Source organism: Ostrinia furnacalis, unplaced genomic scaffold (genome assembly GCF_004193835.3).
Source record: "Ostrinia furnacalis isolate ACB-3 unplaced genomic scaffold, ASM419383v2 OfSCF6453, whole genome shotgun sequence".
Taxonomy (NCBI): Eukaryota; Metazoa; Arthropoda; class Insecta; order Lepidoptera; family Crambidae; genus Ostrinia; species Ostrinia furnacalis.
Window position 1 is genome coordinate 170,009 of NW_021136692.1, and position 20,026 is coordinate 190,034.

At 37.3% G+C, this 20,026-nt stretch overlaps 1 protein-coding gene across 4 annotated transcripts in view; it reads left to right on the forward strand.

The window, feature by feature from the left end:
• SLO2 (slowpoke 2) overlaps positions 1 to 19,148 on the forward strand; it is a 38,388-nt gene extending 19,240 nt beyond the window's left edge. Inside the window, exons 11-24 of one of the 4 annotated variants that reach the window (XM_028317785.1) lie at positions 2,269 to 2,426; positions 3,716 to 3,913; positions 5,698 to 5,847; positions 5,918 to 6,330; positions 8,697 to 8,846; positions 9,095 to 9,254; positions 10,940 to 11,290; positions 11,419 to 11,553; positions 11,821 to 11,932; positions 12,011 to 12,214; positions 12,413 to 12,622; positions 13,675 to 13,773; positions 17,694 to 17,899; positions 17,969 to 19,148. In XM_028317785.1, the coding sequence (XP_028173586.1) occupies positions 2,269 to 2,426; positions 3,716 to 3,913; positions 5,698 to 5,847; positions 5,918 to 6,330; positions 8,697 to 8,846; positions 9,095 to 9,254; positions 10,940 to 11,290; positions 11,419 to 11,553; positions 11,821 to 11,932; positions 12,011 to 12,214; positions 12,413 to 12,622; positions 13,675 to 13,773; positions 17,694 to 17,899; positions 17,969 to 18,587 (3,165 nt within the window). In that variant the 3' untranslated portion in view covers positions 18,588 to 19,148. The remainder of the gene's footprint in view (positions 1 to 2,268; positions 2,427 to 3,715; positions 3,914 to 5,697; positions 5,848 to 5,917; positions 6,331 to 8,696; positions 8,847 to 9,094; positions 9,255 to 10,939; positions 11,291 to 11,418; positions 11,554 to 11,820; positions 11,933 to 12,010; positions 12,215 to 12,412; positions 12,623 to 13,674; positions 13,774 to 17,693; positions 17,900 to 17,968) is intronic. The other 3 variants (XM_028317786.1, XM_028317788.1, XM_028317787.1) reach the window with 3 other exon arrangements.
• The last annotated feature ends 878 nt before the right edge of the window (positions 19,149 to 20,026 follow it).

Below are 20,026 nucleotides of genomic sequence, written 5' to 3' on the forward strand. Positions count from 1 at the left end.
ATGGCGGATTTACACTATGCGACTTGACTTGGCTAATTTCCGTGCAGTGTAAACGCAGCATTACACTTAATAATTCTAAGTGAGACCAAAGTAGGAATCACATAGTGGGTTTAATTTTCAGTTTGATCAAATTAACCTGAAGTAAATATAATTCTATATACAGTGTGTCCGGTCACCGGTGTCCGACCCGTTATGACACAGTAATATGAACAGTTTTCCGTGAACACTTGGGCAGGAATGATTGATCACATATTGATTGGACCCCTGATTTTACCAGCCACAATGAATGGTCCGAGATATTTAGAATTCCTGCTGACACAATTTTTGATGCATTGATGGAGCTGCCATTGTCACACCGGACGCGGATGATTTTACAGTTAGATGGTGCACCGGCACACTTCGCCACAATCGTAAGAAACCATTTGGATGAAAATTATTCGCCGTGGATCTGACGTGCATCGCTGACTGACTGACTTAGTGCATCTAAAAAGTGGAAAAGAAAGTATATTCATGGTCTAGTTTTTTTGTAACATTGAAAAATTTGAAAAAATACATCATTTTTTATTGTTTTTTTTACGTTTCAAGTGTTTTTTAAAGATTTAAATGGGAGCTTTTGGTAAACTTTTTGAAGTCAACTTATTGCTTACTTTTTTAGCTGTCGAACGAAATCACTTTTATACTAATAGGTCCTGAACATCGGTAGATTTTGCTAAATAAATGAATCCACCCGGACTCAGAAACTAAAAAAATTAAAATAGCTGTAATTTTTTAATAGTAGGGATAAAAAAAAATATTCCAGTGGATTTGTCGATAAAATTGATCATATTACTGCGTCCTAACGGGTCGGATACCGGTGACCGGGCACACTGTATACTACGGTTACCAGTCATCTGTTCGAATGAGCGATATCAATCAAATAGGTGATCCTTCATAGGACGGCTTATAAAGTCAGACAGGTTCTGCATTGAAGACTAAATAAATGTTAATATACAACGTGTCCCAAAATTCAAGGATAAGCCGGCGCCGCAGGATGGACATAGTCATGACTACTTTAGGAAAAATAAGAAAATAAATCTATCTCAATTATTTTTTAAGTTACACAATACATTATGAAATTCGTCGAAAATTGACACCCCTTATGATATTTTACATTACCACGACTACAATTTTTCAAATACTTCTGTTTTTTTGTTTGTATCGGCAACTTAAGTAGTGCTGCTGTCCACTCCAATTCTTAAAACCCCCAGAATCCTTGCAGTTTTTACACAAAAGTTAATCAAAATATGATATTTCCTTAAAATTTTAAACGATTTTTACTTTCACTCCACTTTGACTCGTCGTTTTGTAAAAAAATAGTATGAACACTACTGCGGCAAGTTTATTATAAAGTTGACGCAACTATCCAAGATTCCAAAATGGTATAATACTCTAAGAAAACTAGTCGCAAAAAAGATATGCGTACCATTTTTACAAGCACTTCGCTTGTTAGTAGTATGGGATAAATCTTGCAACTAAATTTAAAACCAGTTCTCCTCAACCAATTGAGCTGAAATTTGGTATACTTATGTAAGTACGATGACAATGCAATATTATGGTATCATTGAGCTGGATGGAGTCTGGAGGTGGCCATAGGAACTTCTAAATGAAACGGCGGAATTGCATCTAGTTTAGGTTCGTTAGATTTGTCTTTTCAAGCACTTTGGTGCTAGATGATGTCCAGGATCCTGATGATGAAGTCAAGAGGTGGCCAGCTGGCCATAGGAACTCCTAAACGAAATAGTGTAAGTTTATCGAGTTTGGGTTCGTTGGGTTTGTCTTCTCGGGCACTTGGGCCATGAGATTGAGAAACAACTAAAAATTTTTTAAATAAAGTTATAATCGCGCATGGAGTTTATTCCTCTTTTTTTCTGTTTGCGCTACAAACTTTTGTGTAAAAACTGCAAGGATTCTGAGGGTTTTAAGAATTGAAGAGGACAGCAGCACTACTTAAGTTGCCGATACAAACAAAAAAACAGAAGTATTTGAAAAATTGTGGTCGTGGTAATGTAAAATATCATAAGGGGTGTCAATTTTCGACGAATTTCATAATTTATTGTGTAACTTAAAAAATAATTGAGATAGATTTTTTTTCTTATTTTTCCTAAAGTAGTCATTACTATGTCCATCCTGCGGCGCCGGCTTATCCTTGAATTTTGGGACACGTTGTATATGATAATATAAATGATAATTTTTGAGCCTTATAAACAAAGTTTATTTCTACGTTTCCAGGTGCCTATTTGGGCGCAGAGGGTCATCTACATTCAAGGATCGTGCCTAAAGGATACAGATTTGATCCGAGCACGCATGAATGAAGCCGAAGCATGCTTTGTTTTGGCGGCTAGGAACTACGCGGATAAGACGGCAGCTGATGAACACACTATCCTAAGGTAAGCATATCATGTTACCATAGATTCCGGAATTATCATGAATGATCGGTTATTATCCTGCTTTCGCCTCCGAGATTTATTTTACCATGTAGTAGTACCCCTGTACGACAACCCAATCCGCACACAATATTCAGCGTAGTAGTATTAAAAAACAAAAGAGCGGGCAACCCCACCCCTACCACGCTGTGGGCTCGGTGTCCGAGCGGTCTCATTCCTTTGTGCGCACGCGCAACGACCGCACGCAGTATAAGAAAAATGCTTAAGTGACGTCACCAGGACGTTTTTACCGACAAAAAACGTAATTATTTTAAGTTGTGCAGTGTAGTGACGAGAATTAGACCCAACAAAAGGTTGGTTGTAACAACTATTTTGTGCAAGTGCTCGTACATTTTTATTATAAGCGTTGTGACACGACGCGTAACTTTGACCCATTTTTAGCTCCAAGTTAACGCGCGATGTTAACCAGTAGCCATTTTTTTGCTCCGAGGTAATGCGAGATGTTACCCAGTAGCCATTCTTTTAATTGAATGATCAAACGAACTTACCAAGTGAAGTTCGATCTAAATTATCCTGTTTTCGCCGAAGAGATTTAAGGTCCCTCCCAACCCGAAGATTTCTATATCTTCTTCCCTGGAGGTAAACGTCAATGTCATCTCTTCTCTAAATATAATGAGACCGCTCGGACACCGAGCCCACAGCGTGGTAGGGGTGGGGTTGCCCGCTCTTTTGTTTTTTAATACTACTACGCTGAATATTGTGTGCGGATTGGGTTGTCGTACAGGGGTACTACTACATGGTAAAATAAATCTCTTCGGCGAAAACAGGATAATTTAGATCGAACTTCACTTGGTAAGTTCGTTTGATCATTCAAGAATTATGTAAAAAACTAAGACTTATTAATTCAGTGGGGTTTGAAGCAGACCGTCTCATTCGCATTTCGTAATGGCATGGTATATTATGCATGTCCAGCAATAGACTCTCTGTACCGAGGCAAGTGATGATGAAAACTATACCGAAGAAAAAGCGTTGTTAAAGCATTTGCCAATTTATGTTCATACTCAAATAACTTGACTAGTTGTTGAATCAACCGGCTTCAAAGTGAAGAAGGGTAAAAACCTAGTTTCCAGACACGTGCTTTAAGTTAATTGGAATAAATGTAGCGTTTTTAGGCCTCTCAACATTGGCCTTCATTGAAGAACATAAGTAAACGAATACGTGCGCGTGTGAGACACTATCAATGTATTTAGCCAAAGTAAGAACTACTTTCACTTTTAATCTCTATGTTTCAGATCATGGGCTGTGAAGGATTTCGCACCCGATGTACCCCAGTACGTGCAGATATTTAGACCTGAAAACAAATTGCATGTCAAATTCGCCGAGTTCGTGGTCTGTGAAGATGAGTTCAAGTATGCGTTGCTTGCGAACAATTGCACATGCCCTGGCGCCTCTACCTTGGTAACGCTGCTTCTACACACTAGCAGAGGACAGTGAGTAAGAATTAATCTTTCGATAGAGCGTAATTTCGCTGAATTTTGGATATAAATACCTGTTTAGATAGGAATGTATAACTGAAAGATTGTGATGGCGCTTGACGTAATTGGCAAGTGAGAATACTGTGAGCTACAAGATGTAGATGACGGGAAAGGCGACGACGACGTCGCGAGGTAGCAACGGGAGCATCATCGTGCAATAGAAAATTTGTTCCCCGCAGGAAGGTAACGAGAAAAAATATCGTGTAAAAGAAAATTTCTTGCCACCATTTTATGGTAACTAATAACCAATAATGAACTTTTTTTTTAAATAAAACCGACTTCAAATGCGTGAACACAAAAAAAAACTAAAAATTAAAAAAATTTGATAATACCTATTCAACAAAAAAATAATCGTTCAAATTGGTTCATAATCGGCGGAGATATTGCGTATAAAAAAGTTCATCCCCAATTTTCCACCCTTGGGGGTGAAAAATTTTCCTCAAATTCTCATGAAACCACCCTTTTGATAATACCTATTCAACAAAAAAATAATCGTTCAAATTGATTTATAATCGGCGGAATATTGCGTATAAAAAAGTTCATCCCCAATTTTCCACCCTTGGGGGTTGTTTTTTCTATTATTAAATTTAAATGGGACCGCCCTTAAGGTATTACCTATACGCCGAAAAAAGATTTGTTCAAATCGGTTCAAAATTGGCGGAGTTATCGCGTAACAAACATAGAAAAAAAAAACATACGGGTCGAATTGAGAACCTCCTCCTTTTTTGAAGTCGGTTGAAAAAGGTAAACGTTGATTTCGAGGAAGAAGCCACTATTTATTTTGTCATTGCTCGACTATCATGTAGGCGTAAGGGCTTCCTAAATCTCCGTCTGTCTCCGTGAATTGAACAAACAATTTATGCCACTCTACATAGACTCACCAAATAATTAAGTTTGAAGAAATTTCATAAAGCAAGTACGTATATAGATATACTAATATGTATATTGTTTGTCCATCGCTTTTTTATTAATAACCATAAGCAATTAAGCCTAAAGCTCCACATGGTTCGCACATTGTATACAATCGAACCGCAAAAGTAAGATGAAAAATGTTCACTAGTTCCAATAAAAATCGCAAGGAACTAATGACAAGTTTCACTAGTTTTACCGGGACTACTTCCACCGGAACTGGTGAGAACAAAGGGAAAGAAAGACACAGGAGCCGGCACGAAGAGTCAATGCGGATTGCAAGATGGCAAACAAAAAACAGCAACCTATAAGATTCCTCAATTCAAATGTAGGACAAGACCTAGTCTGTCAGCAGATAAATTCAATATGTGGCAGAAAATTCTCGTCACACAGCGTTTATCATTTGATCTTGGTACCTAGTAATAAATAAAGCAAAACAGCATGCTATAGTCTTTCAGTGATCGAAATCCACGCGAGCAAACTTGCCGGCAATTGCTAGTAAAATATAAGATCATTATGTCTACAACACACGACTTCGAGCATTTGCACTGCATCTCTGATCCGACCGTCATAATGTAACCCTTTTGGTACGAGTAGCACGTACAACACGTACGTTAGGAAAAATATCTTTGCGATTTACAATACGTAGATCTACATAATTCCGTAGCGTTAGAGTAAATCTGATAGTCTTATGATACCTGTGTGTTATGAATTCTAAAGTTTCAGAGAAAGATTTCGTGATTCTTGTAATTTTAAGTCAAGGATACCTAACTAATCATTACATCAATCACCTGCTAATCCAATCATGTTAATTTGGTAATGATTTTCAGAGAAGGCCAACAATCGCCGGAGGAGTGGCATCGGCTTTACGGAAAATGCTCCGGAAATGAGATATATCACATCGTTTTAGGGGACAGTCGATTCTTTGGAGAATACGAAGGAAAAAGCTTCACTTACGCTAGTTTTCATTCCCACAGGAAGTAAGTCATTAAAACATAATAGTTCTATTAATATCATCTCTATTTCTATTAACTTAATATCTTTATAAAGGTATGGCGTGGCGTTAGTTGGTGTACGCCCAGCTGAATTGCCAGAATTTTACGAGGACACAATATTACTGAACCCTGGACCTCGACACATCATGAAAAGTAGCGACACCTGCTACTACATGAGTATAACAAAAGAGGAAAACTCAGCTTTTGTTGTTTCCGAGAAACAAACGGAAAACAGACCGACTATTCCCAAAGATCAAACGACATGTAGCCTTCTTTCGAACGAGAAGAAGCCAGTCGATGAAGAGGAGGGCTCTGGCCAGCAGAAAAAACCAGACGGTAGTAGCGTCGCTCAATACGAACTCCCACAAGTGATTCTCCAAGCTCCCGCGAGTTCCACACCAAACGCATCGCCATCACGCATCAATCAAGCTAATACCGTATCATCCGCTAATTTTACTGTCGCTAGCTGTGAGTGTCACAGTTGGTTAATTGCCTCAAGCAGTTCGAATACATATCCAATATTTCCAAGTGATAATGTCTTCGAGCTGTTTTTTACTGTATTTATTATTTGCTTAACGTGCTCCATTTCGAAAAGAGATCCATTTTAGTAATGAACTATTAAATTTGAAAGGATAATGGAGCAATGCACTCACTTCCTCTGTTTAAAAGATACACACGACAGCGAAGATGTATTTATCTCCTTGATAACTATTCATAATACTTAATTAACATAAAGTATCTTAACAGTCACATACGTTTTTCACAAATGCAGATAAGTCTGTCTTCGCTTCAGTTTATATTAGACTAGGTTTATCAATAAGTAATTCAATAAACTATTGAAAGTCCAGATGGCAGCCTCCACAGGTCAGGTCAAAACTATGGGCGGTGAGTGCGCTTTGTGTTGGTTGAGACAAAATAATGTCGTTTTCCGTATTTCACATTCGAAATTCAATTTAACATTATCGATTCAATTTATGCATGTTTTGATGTTCAATAAAACCATGCAATTCAGTACAATTAAGGGATTTTTTTCACCTTTAATATTCGTATCAATTACGTCGACTATCATCAAGCCACTTAGCTTCCTTGTACATTCACAGAGTGTCTTGCACTAAGATTTGTTTTAATGATAGGTAGTGAATTGGTTGTCTTCAGCAGTTTAAGTCTTAGCGTGAATGAGTACTACACTCGACAGCAAATAAATCGCACCACCCGCGACGCGAACTTTAAAGATTTTCTTTTGACACAATAATGGTGCCCCAACAATATTGGTGTTATTTGAAAGCCCAATAAATATCCTTAAAGAAAAACACATTAATTTCTTAATAAATGATTAACATATACCATAAATGTGACTTGAAAAAAGACCTCACTTTGGGCTAGGGTTGCCAACTATACTGTTTTTAACAGTATTATACTGTTTTTCACTAAATTATACTTTTTACTGTTGAACAAAAATAAAGTATACAAAATACTGTTTTCAGCTAGCATCACTAGAATCCATAGATATTTTTAAAAGTAAATGCCCAACACCACATTTAAGTACGCGTTGTAGAGCTATACTGTTTGTTTTTTTTAATACTGTCTGTTTTCCTTCTCCGACCTCTAATATACTTTATATTTTGAAAGAAAAGTTGGCAACCCTACTTTGGGCTCACCTCTGGGATCAATTAGACCAAATTTTATGGTTATAAAACCAAATAATGATCACACGTGTCCTCTTTAACAGATGGATAGCGATTAATCCCAACTTAACAGTTTTATAGCCATAAAAGTTGGCTATCTATTTTTTGAAGAAGTGACTCTGGATCCTTCTAAAGAAACATTTTTGAGGTAAAAACCTTTCCTATAATGAAATGAAGTTTAGAACTAGGCTTTTGAATGGTACCAATATTGGTGTGAAGTGGGGATGCATACGTTTGAAAGTGCTTGTCGCGGGTGGTGCGATTTATTTGCTGTCGAGTGTATATCGCATACACCGAACACGATGGAATCACCATGTAGGTTTTCTCCCTTATTTATTGTTTTTATCGTAATACTTTTTTTCCTAGTTTAATGTTATTCGTTTTACCTTAAATTTTCTTTATTTGTGGTTATTCTGAGAAGTGGTAATTGTTTTTGATTTTAGAAACTATCCTAAACGATATGACTCTCTGCAGACAGACTGACTACACAGTTAAATACCTAAAATATAATACGTTTATATTAGGTTTTGAAAACGTTTGTGGAAAAACAAAGTTTTTGAATCTTACATCTACTCGTAGTTCGGAAATCGGAAGAAAATGGCCTAGTGGTCCATTATAAGATTGTCAATGTTGTTCTATCACTGACTTTGCTGTAAATAATGAGCGTTTTGTAGAAAATGTATCTCAATTTGGTAGTTATAAAAATCACTTTTTTCTCTCTTTTCACTACACAACAGACGGCTAAGTGGCTAGATGTTACTTACGATCACCCACCACGCGCAAAGTTACTCATAACTTACACCCAACATAAATATGTACTTACAAAGTTATACTTATTCCAACTTTGCGTCTGGTTATTTTTAGATCTGTGTCGTTATTGTACTCGTATTATTTATAAAACAATTTTCATTATGCTGGTTTTACAATTGGTTTGTAAATGTTTTGCAACAATATCGTAGTTATGCAGTTTGAAATTCATTTATTATACTCGCTAACATCACAACATGGCATTATACATATTCGAGTTTCATTTGGTTAATTCAATGAAAACCCTCTTAATTAATTTATAAAATAACTCAAAATGATTTATATTTTGAACTTATACAATGAAGAAAACGTGTTAATGATATATTTGTTTTATTTATACAGCTAAACTTGGCGAAGGCACTTCCACGTCAGACTCTAGGACTTGTTTGAAGGATTCGCCGGGCACTGACAGTGCCACTGACAGCCATTTGTTGTTGCCAAAGCCTGACAATTCCAATTTTCTGAGTCCAGACGCTTTGAACTTCAGGAGAGGTAACTTAGTTTAGTTGGGTACACTCGTAGGTACTTGCAGAAATAATCATAAAAATTCAGGCCATGAAATTGACGAAGCCTTAATTAAGAAAATGAGATCCTATAATTGATTTCAAAGATCTATAACTAAAAATTGTTTTTACATTACTTTCAAATAGAAATAACCTGAAATTATCACAACCAATATTCCCAGATATCGTCCATTTCCATGATGCACTAAATCGTTTTGTGAATTTCTTATACAACAGGTAGCAGGAGGCCGTCAATTTTGCCAGTTCCTGACATGGTGACGAGCAGTCTCAATAACATCCCCTCTGACAATCAAGATGAGGGTGCGGATCACGAAGACGAAAGCGAGGACGAACTGGAGGACGATGTCCCATGGAGGTCTCCCTCAGAGAAAATTGCGTAAGCACAAACTTTAGCTATGCTTTAGATGCATCCCATATGCACGCCGAAATCTTTCTTACATACTCTATTGTTTATTTAATTAGTTTAAGCCCGTCTCCGTTCAATCTCAACGTAGTATTAGAAATTTTTGAGTTACGTTTAAGGTAGGACTTTTAATATTCACATGAAGCCGATATCATTTTTATTATTGATTTCAGCATTATTATTTAGTACTGACTCGATTTTAGTTAAAGATTCATTGATAATTTCACGAATTATTCCACAATTTAGTGGAAAATTCATTTTTGTTCTTTTTATATCACCCTCTTTAGCCTTTATTCACTCTTATATAGATAGCAGTCCAGGATCACGCAAGCTGCATGAAAACTGCACACACATCATTGTTTCATGTAAGTGTTTGCTTTGTCTTTGATTTCTTTGCAACGCTTTATTCATGTTTATTTCCTTTTGAAAATACGTAAGTAGTCAGTGGAGTAGTATTTACCTACATTAAAACATTTCAAAGAAATTCCAATAACTTACTTTACTTTTATATCATTATGTAAGTAAGCGTTTCTTTTAGGTATTAGCTTTTTCTTAATAATTAATCAGCCTTAATAACTCTACTGTTGCTACTTTTCATGCCTCTATAATTTTATAAGCTTTAAGATTTAAACTGACCAGTATTACAAAAAGATGTTCGAGAAGGTCTGAATATTTCCGCTCTCTTTAAGTGGAATAGACATCACAATAGCTGACTTATGTACTATAGAATTTAATTTAAAATCAGAGGATTCAGAAGTTGACATAGCTATTAGTTTTCGTTGGCCAGTTTAATGCAACATGTAAGATAATTATGTTTTTTGTTTGATGCATTTTTGTCTGCACTAAAGCCACGTTATTCCATAGTTAAATACACTATCTTCTGATGCAGATACTTGATTAAGTTTTCTAAGCAATTGTGTGCATTGTGTATCTGTAACCCCCTGAGCGTAATTCCCAACTGCACGGCCCGTCCCTGCTCCAGCGATGACATCACCACCAGCAGTTTCTCGTCTCTGGCCGGCAGTGACGTCGCGCACAGCGCCTGGCGAAACGACTTCACTAGGTAAGCCTCAAAAGGAAAATAAATTCATCTACCCACAAAACGCATCGTTGTTGGTATAATCCATTGACTGAACTTTTTTCGAAGATCATGGACAAAAAAGTTATCCATTTTCAAAATATCATTATACTGTTCGTAGATACTTGTGACTATTACTTGATGACATTGATTTGTAAGGTAAAGTAACTACTCGTAAATATTGTATAAATTAGACCCTTTAAATACCTTATTATTCACAGTGGTAAACTTATGTTTATCTCTGCACATGTCCTTAATATTATCAAGCATGTGACGTCCGTTTTGATGTTGAATGTTAGATTTATCAGCACTAAATTTAGAAATATTCACAGACCCTTTCACCTGTATGTCGTATGTTATTTCCTTATCGGATGTTAGTTGTAAGTGTCCAATAGCAACCCTCAGTAAGTATTTATTGAGGTTTTCTGATTATTTCTTATTTTGAATTTTATTATCTAATCCAACGTTATTTTATTCTCGCTTTGCTTCGATGCCTTTAAGATGTTATTTTCTTTAATAAATCAATGTTTTCTTTCGCGGTCGTTAGCTGTTTAACGATATAACTATGAGAATTTTCCAGGATCGTGAAAGGATTTCCGCCAGTATCACCATTTATTGGAGTGAGTCCGACGCTGTGCTACCTGTTGAAGGAGAAGAAACCGCTTTGCTGCTTGCAGCTGGCTCAAGTTTGTGAGCACTGTGCATACCGAAACGCAAAAGAGTACCAATGGCAAAACAAAACGATTATACTCGCAGCGGACTACGCTTCCAATGGGATTTACAACTTTATAATTCCACTGCGAGCGCACTTTCGCTCCAAGACTTCGTTAAATCCTATCATTCTATTATTGGAAAGGCGGCCCGATATAGCATTCTTGGACGCCATTTCTTACTTCCCTCTGGTATATTGGATGTTGGGATCTATTGATTGGTAAGTATACTGATATGTATCATTATTTATACTATTGGCAGTAAGTAGCTATTAAATTAGCTTTTTCCATTAATCAGAATGTTAATACAAATTAAATAAGTGTTGTTAAAAGGATAACATTGTTACAGCTTAGACGACCTATTACGTGCCGGCATCACCTTGGCTGAGAACGTCGTTGTGGTGAATAAGGAACTATCGAACTCCGCCGAAGAAGACAGCCTCGCTGATTGCAACACCATCGTAGCTGTTCAGACCATGTTCAAGTAAAGAGTTCTGATCCAAATGATAGCATTCTATATACTTAAGCTCATGCGAATATATAATTTTGATAATGTTACGCTAGCGAATTCCTATTGTTACCTACTATGTATTTTTTTTTAATTTTTGAGATTTCCCTCTGGCTAACGATAGTATTATCATACAAAGTAACGCCTGCTATACACTCCAAAGGCAGGCATAAACGTAATTTTTGGAGCTAGTGCGAATATATCTCTTTTATAGTTTTTACACGTTACACCTTTTTATTTCAGATTCTTCCCATCGATCAAATCCATAACAGAATTGTCACAATCATCAAACATGCGATTTATGCAATTTCGGGCTCACGACAAATACGCGTTACACCTCTCAAAAATGGAAAAGGTCTTTTTCGTAGACTAAAATAATTTTCTTGTATATAATTATTATTTGTTATTTTCATCGACTGAGTAACCAACATAGAACATTTATATTTTACAGCGTGAAAAAGAACGAGGATCACATATCTCTTACATGTTTCGACTGCCGTTCGCGGCCGGCTCGGTCTTTTCTGCCTCAATGTTGGACACGTTGCTGTACCAAGCATTTGTAAAGGATTATGTCATAACATTCGTTCGACTCTTGCTGGGAGTAGACCAAGCGCCGGGATCAGGGTTTCTTACTTCGGTAAGTTATGATATGAAATAATCACAGATGCAAAGTTTAACCTACTGCGTCGTTAATTTTAAATATGCTGGCGAATCGTGCGATATCACTACCACCGCCATCATCACTCACATCTTCTAGCGAATTGATATTAAACTTTGCGAATGCCATGTTAATGAATTTACAATGCGTATACATAATCAATTGAAATTGTAACAGATGAAAATTACGAAGGAAGACATGTGGATCCGTACATACGGTCGGCTGTATCAAAAATTGTGTTCTACGACCTGCGAAATCCCAATAGGGATCTATCGTACTCAGGACACTAGTCTCACTGATCCCTCTCACCACGTGAGTATGTCGCCACGGACCCCATCAAACTGGTTTTGGTCACGCCTCGCGAGAATGCGACCATCGCGTGCCTCGGTGAGTTGGTTCACTCCTACTCTCAGATACTTCTCTCCTTAAATACAGTCCTTTACCTCCTGCCATCTATCTCTGACCGCTATTCAAATATTACACCAATTTTAAACTTCGTACCTAAAACCATTGTGATAAAGTGTAGTAGTCCGAGTCTTTGGACTGTATTTCGGGTTAAAGTTTTGATTCTTTTTTATCTTTATTCCGCGTCAGCGTCACACTTTTTCCATTTTATTGATCTATTTACATAATATACATCTGAGCCTAACACTTGTGGCGTGTCTGTAATTTAGTATAGTGTTTACAAACTTTATATTTCTCACGCGAAACTTTGTTTTGTCTTATAAAGTACACGTGCTTTAACTTTATGATTTATCGCAAACTGCTAATAGCCAACGAGGTTGAAATAATTGAATTGCTTTAGCGCGGACACATTTAAATCAAAACAGTACATCCATACAAAATCAAGATCGCTCTACGGCTGGGAAAATTGGCATAAAATGATTGTGAGAGTGAATATCACGCACATCTCCGTCTGTTCCAACTCGATGATCGCAGTCCCGCCTCTGTGTTGTGTTCGTAGTGTGTGTTCTGCATGTTTTGTTATAGAAACAACTCAGTAATAGTCTCACAACTAGAACATCTGAAAATTTGAATATTCCATTGAATTTGACTTAAGATGATGAATTATAATTCCAAACAATCAGCATGAAAAGACAGTCGTTCCTTCAAATGACAAGAATTTTAATTCAGCGTCACAAAGGAAAATGGTTCAAGTATAGTTAAGTGGAAATTGATAATAGAAATCCGAAAAATGCTTTTGCTTATTGCATGCTTTCTCTAATGCAGTTGAAACCCACACGTACTGAAACCTCATTCTTCATAAGATTCAATCCTTCATAGTTCAGAACAGTTAAATTTGGATGAACGATTTATGTGATTTTTATACGTTTAAAACAGTAATTGGCACCAAAATTGTTGAATATGGGTGTGATTGGTAATATTGGTATTGATTGCGAGTAATATAGGAAACATTGGAAAAAACTATGACGCGATAGTTGCAGCAGGAGGATGGCGAGGGCGGAGGTTTGGGGGCGTGCGGGCGCCGGGAGGCCACTAGCTGCCTCGGCGGCTGCTACGGGGAACGCACGCCGGCGGTAAGGTCTCTAGCTCTACCAAACAGTGTCACAATCCATTCGAAGAAAACTCCGCTTAGTACTCCTGTAAAGGTACAGTGCGTATAAACCCGCGATTTGTTCGTAAACAGACGATCACGAATCTTTCGAAATCTTTGGATTTAAACGTAAATTGCCTTTGAAAATCGCTGAATAGTGATTTAAATTAAAAGTGATTCCCTATGCTACTACAAAAAGTAAGTAGGTATTTATTACAGTAAAACGTCAAATAATGCAAGGACGTTAAAAAATTGTGTGATGTATGAGTCCTCAGTAAGCAAACCTGCGAATTATACCGCAAACTAATGTGAAACAAGATATAGTCAAATATTATTCAGATAATCATAATAAATATAAACTGCTCTAGCTGTGTTTGTTGGTAAAAATTTCAGGTGTGGAGCGAAATTAGCAATTTTTAATGCAACTTGTATGTACCTGCAGGAAAACTAAGTGGACCATGTAAGGATCAGGACCGTGTGTATATTGTTTAGATATAAATATCACTTCAAAACGTAATAAAGTTAATTACTTATAAGTATAATTATTAGCTCAGATGGAAGAACAGTCGCCCGGCAAGGGAATCGTCGTGGGTTCGATCCGCCTTAGGCAGTTCGAGATTTTTCAAGTTATTTATAATTTAGTTTGAGATTCACCTCTTAACGGAAAAAATTAATAACTATCGTTATTATTTGTCCAGTTTATTTATTGATTTAAGCTTTGTGCACATAAAAGTGATGTACATTGGCAGACTTAATGTCCGGTGGCATTCTCTACCAGTAAACAGTTTATGTAAGCGTTAAGGCTTTAATTGAGTAAAAATAAATTTAAGCAACAAAAAAGTGATGTCCAGCTTCCATTTCCGAATAGTTGCATTGCTTTATTCTCCACGATGCCTATTTTAAAGATTTGTCAATTTAACTATACCTATCTGAAACTATACACGTGGTCCTGAAACTTGCCGTACTTTCAATCGTGAATGGATTCTTACGCTCATGGTTAACTTTTGGGACTTACAATCAAAATTTCTATTAAAACAATGAAAATTCTTTGTTTATATGTACTTTTATTTTTAAATAATCTGAGCTCATACGGTTATCTAATAAATCTATTGGGGATGACAACGACTACAGATCTAATGGATTAGGTGTTTTTTGAGCACAACGGTAATGACATAGACCAAATGATGTTATCGGAAGATGAATTGACTGACCCTTACTCATATTTCCCATATCATGTAGATCTCGGATTATGTAGTTGCAAAGTCTGCATTCTCGGACACAGATAACCCACACTTTTTTGAGTGGGTATGTAACCGGCATCATCATAGATCTCAAAGGTCAATGAATGCAAGACACATCAGTGATCATCAAGGGCTGTTGATATGCTTGCGTATGCTGCCTGCTTGGCATATGCATATGCAAACACATTCAGCTTCACTAAAGTGTACACTTCTGATGGAGCACCACTTGAATTGGTGGAAGACAATGAGGATGAAGAAGTAGACCCTCAGGGCGCCGGACTTAAATCAAAGGATCCCTCAGACTGGTGCCTCCTGATTAAGTCAAATAGAGAAGTGATTCCTCCTGAGGTCAAGAAATACGTACTTAAATTGACATAGGGATCCAAGATGCCAGAGAAGGTACCATTGACCATCACCTGTCACGTGTCTGCAGGTGCATTTATTTGATCTCTAAAGTAGCTTTATGAAAAAAATACAGCTAACTAATACCTATTTGAAATTAAAAATCATTCGACGTTTTTTATCCAGCGGTAAATAGGCAAAATGAAATCATGTATAGGTACTGTCAATTCAAATTTAGGGCACATAATTGAAGGGTGGGAGAAGCCACAAACACGTCTATTGCCTCGCTATCCGCATCCAAAATTACCCACAATTTTTTCTAAAGAATTACCTACTTCATTGATTCATTATTTGTAAAAACAGATGAAATTTTCAAAAATTGTAGCTTGAAATAAAGTAAAAAGAAGCAGTGTTCACACTATGTCGGGCTGTCAGATTTAAGGTGAAGATAAATGTGTCTTACTTAATTGCCTTCATGGTGTGTTTCTATATCTCTGGTTACAACAAGGACATCCGATAGACTATTGGAGACGACACATTTATTGGGCTTTTTGTTAGAGCTTTGCATTTCGCGGTTCACACATACTTAATGTCGGATAGTCATGCACTCCCACATGCGCATTGCCCTCGACCATGTAAGCAGCTGCTTTGAGACAAGCCGGCACTATCAACCATTGTAAGCAGCTGCTTTGAGACAAGCCGGCACTATCAGAGTGTAGGCACGACAGTGTGAACAGCAAATTCGACTGCCAAGTGACGAGGAAACTGCCGGCTTGACAAAGTGTGAAGTTACATAGATATAATAGGAGGAGGGTCTTTAATCGTGGAATTATTAATGTAACCTTCTATCTTTGATTCTTAAATAACTAAATTATGGTAACGCCGAATTTTAATAAGTGAAGAGACAGTTTGACACCATACCCCAATAATTCGAAACCACAACTGTTTTAAAAAGACCCTTCATTCTGGTCTTAAAAACTTAATTTATTTTAAATTACCTGTAAATTACGATTTTTGTTCGCATTGTAATTGAAAAAAGTTGTTTAATTGAGTTGACAAAATAGTGACGTCACTTGCTTGTAGTGCCATACAAAATGTATGGGAGAGTTTCGTTTTGACAGTTTTAAAATGTACGTCAATTGACTGTGGTGCCAACATGTCTATTGACTAGAGGTGGGCGNCCACCGACAGTCAGCTAATCCAACATTAATTATGTGCCTCCAAAGAGCTCAAAAATACATGTTAAAGGTACTTTTATCGGCACATTGTTACGCTCGCCTTTAGGAAGTACACGAGAACCTGATCTCAGTCAAACCCGCTATCCAAATATCAAAGTACCTATATGATCAAGAGAGCTAATTTACTAGGGTAAACCATTGCTCTAGTGGCTCAAACTGCAAATCACCTGATTAGTCTTGACGACAGATATTAAAAAAAAACAGATTTAAAAAAATACCTCCTAATGAACAAAGGTCAAACAAGGTCACGCCGCCGACGCCGCCGCCGCCGAGGTCAAAAAGTCGGCGCGCCGCCGCCGGCCAATTTTATATCGGCGCCCACCTCTACTATTGAGGTGAGAGATTCCATCCCACTGTAATACAGAGATAAAATATTTTGCAAAATTGTAAATTGTTCCTAAAACATTTTTCAGCTCCCCGCACTTCTTTTATGCAGCTGTAATAGTGATCAATGGTGTAATGTATCGATTTAGTACCTTATTTCAACATTAGGTAGCGCCAAATACCCCCTCCCCTGAGTAACTATACTTAGCCAACTGCCTCACCAAAATCTTGAAAATTTCATCTTTTTACTTAGAAACATCGCTCCGTCTATTTCCATCATTTTCCAGTCACATCATTAGTGACATTCGAGCAGTGGAGAGAGTTTATGCACCCAACGAAGTATGACAAAAACATTGGGTTCAAAAATAATGTTGTATTCATACCTACCCTTAGATGGAATGGACATACCTTACTATGTTCATTAATTTAGCTGTAGAATAGTACTTAGCCAAGTTTATGTGGTAGTTCTGTCTGTGTTCTTCGCACGAACACATTCAAAAATTTAGCTTTAGTATTTGTATTACCTACACAACACAATCAATAAAGCTAGTTCATCCATAGGATTTTATGCCTGTTGAAAATTAAGCAATCTTGCATGTTTGGTATAGGCATCAACAATATGTAAATATTGCACTTGATATGGTTAGTGTCCACCAATATGAAGGTCTGTACTAGATGAATCAATATTGTTAATGCGTATACTAAATGTTTCTAAGTTTTATTCTAAGGACGACTTTGAGTTTATTTCTACTTCACAGTATTCTACTAGTCTCGCCGACGAAGCTAGAGATAACCATGCTCAGCAGATTGAAAGGGCAGAAATAGCAAACTTAGTCCGATCAAGGATGGAGTCATTGAATCTAACTGGAATAGATTATGATGACGTAAGCGAAAAACGAAACAGTCTTTCGTACGTCATAATAAACCCTAGCTGCGATTTGAATTTGCAAGAAGGCGATATAATGTATGTATTGAAATAATGGTTATGGTTAATTTTGTGAAATTTCGTGTTATACAGACGCTTACGTTTCAGATACTTGGTCCGGCCGTCCCCGTTCTCAGCGCAAAAAACCTTCGAGCGACACAACAGCAGGCGCAAGTCAAACATCAGCTTCTGTTCCCAAGCTCTGATACAAGCGCAAGGAGTGGCCAGCAGGAGGGGCTCCGGGATGGGCGCGAGCTTCAACCAACCTCGTGCTCCGCCCTTGTCCACTCAAAAGGCAAACTCTTTGTCTCTCCCTGATAGTCCAACAATCATTACCGACTTTCGCGGACGTTCAAATTCGCTGCGTGTAGTTGATGACATTCTTCTCCGCCGCTCCAATTCCTTGCGTCAAGGACTGAGCGGGGCTGGCTCGCGACGCAGGAAAAGCAGCCTTGAGGAAATTGGAATTTCACATTTTAACTCACTTTTACAACATCAACAACAGCAGCAGCAACAGAATGCAAATGCCATAAAAATTGCACTGAACGGCAGTATTGGCTTGGAAGTGACGCCGCCAGAGGAGATGCCGGAGCGCCTGCCAGGCCCCAGCATGCCTCTCGGCGGCTACCAGGAGATGGCCGCCGCGCTGCCGTCGACGTCTGTCGGCCCGTCCCTGCCGCCAGCTGCGACCCCCGACCCCCAGCATCTGCAGGGGACTATTGTATGATACCACCTTATGTGGGGACGTCGACTTAGCTCCGTGGTGAGGAACAAATGGACGTAGATTTAAACCCATGCTCGTTTATGTCGATCTCGATCTCCTCTGTATCCGTTAGTAGGTACACTCGTCCATTGATCTTCGGAGTATATCAAACTCGTAGCGTCTCTACGTTTAGAAGTAGTATAAGTAGATATTATTGTACATTTTCTTAAATTAATATGTAAATTAATACCTTTTAAACATGATTAGTGGTGTAGACTGGTGGTAAAGGAGCTGTGTAATGTAAGCGGGATCAACTAGTTTCTACTTAAAGGGGATAATTGTCAGCAGAAAGCTGATTGTAAATATTAAAGCTTTATTTCCTATATGAATACATGAATTGTATTGTATATAATGGAATGGTTTTAACAAAATTAAATGTAAGTATACATATTAATAGAAACTTAACGCCAGAGATGCAATTTTCTAAAGTTGTTGACCAAACGGACAGAACTACATGTAATCACGTTATCAATTGATTCCAGTATAGATTCTACTACAGACATTCTTACGTATATCATTAGATTTGTTGTCTAAATCAAATATTTATTCACATAGCGTCAGATCCAGATGATATAATAAAGTAATACTATATCTTAAAATGCGTTTTAATGACCTACCTATTCACATTTATGTTTTTCACATGACGAAGGCAGAAAATAAAGATCTGGATGCCGTGGAATTCGTTCAAAACACTTAGGAAAGTTTTAATAGACTTGACAGTTAAAAATAATGAAGAATACTCGTATGTTAATGATAATTACACCGCCAATCTTTATAAGTGAATACAATTATTTTCTTTTGAGAGATAGTGTGATTGCAGGCTGCGTTGCAATTATTCGCAGTTAAACCGCGAAATTACTATTTAGTATTTAGCAATCTGAACAAAATTACATTTAATCAGATACTATGGTGCAATAGATTACATCGGACAGGAAATCCCCAAAGTAATAATGTTCTTTCATAAAAATAGATGTGCATTGTATATCATATCAATTATCGTAAATATATTTTTATAGAATGGGATTAAACATTATTGACAATACTTAATTTATTGTTAGCTTTTCAATTCTAAAGTAATAAAAATCTTCCAGATTCCAATATCAATATTAAGTGAAGAAATGCATCAAGAACCAAACTATGTAAGTTCTAGATTAACAATATCACAGACACAATATGGCATCGTGTGGAATATTGGTTGCGTCTTGCGAGTATCATCTATGTTTTTACGACAGCGAAAAATAAATGTTCATAAGAGCTATGACAGTTGAATAGTTTATAGTCATCACGTCGAGCGGCTACCGACGGTTCGTGGACACCGGTAAGTATTTATTTATTTGATGGTGCCCATTAGAGCAGATAGAGAAGAATACTCCATGAATTGATACCAGAAAATGGCCAATAAG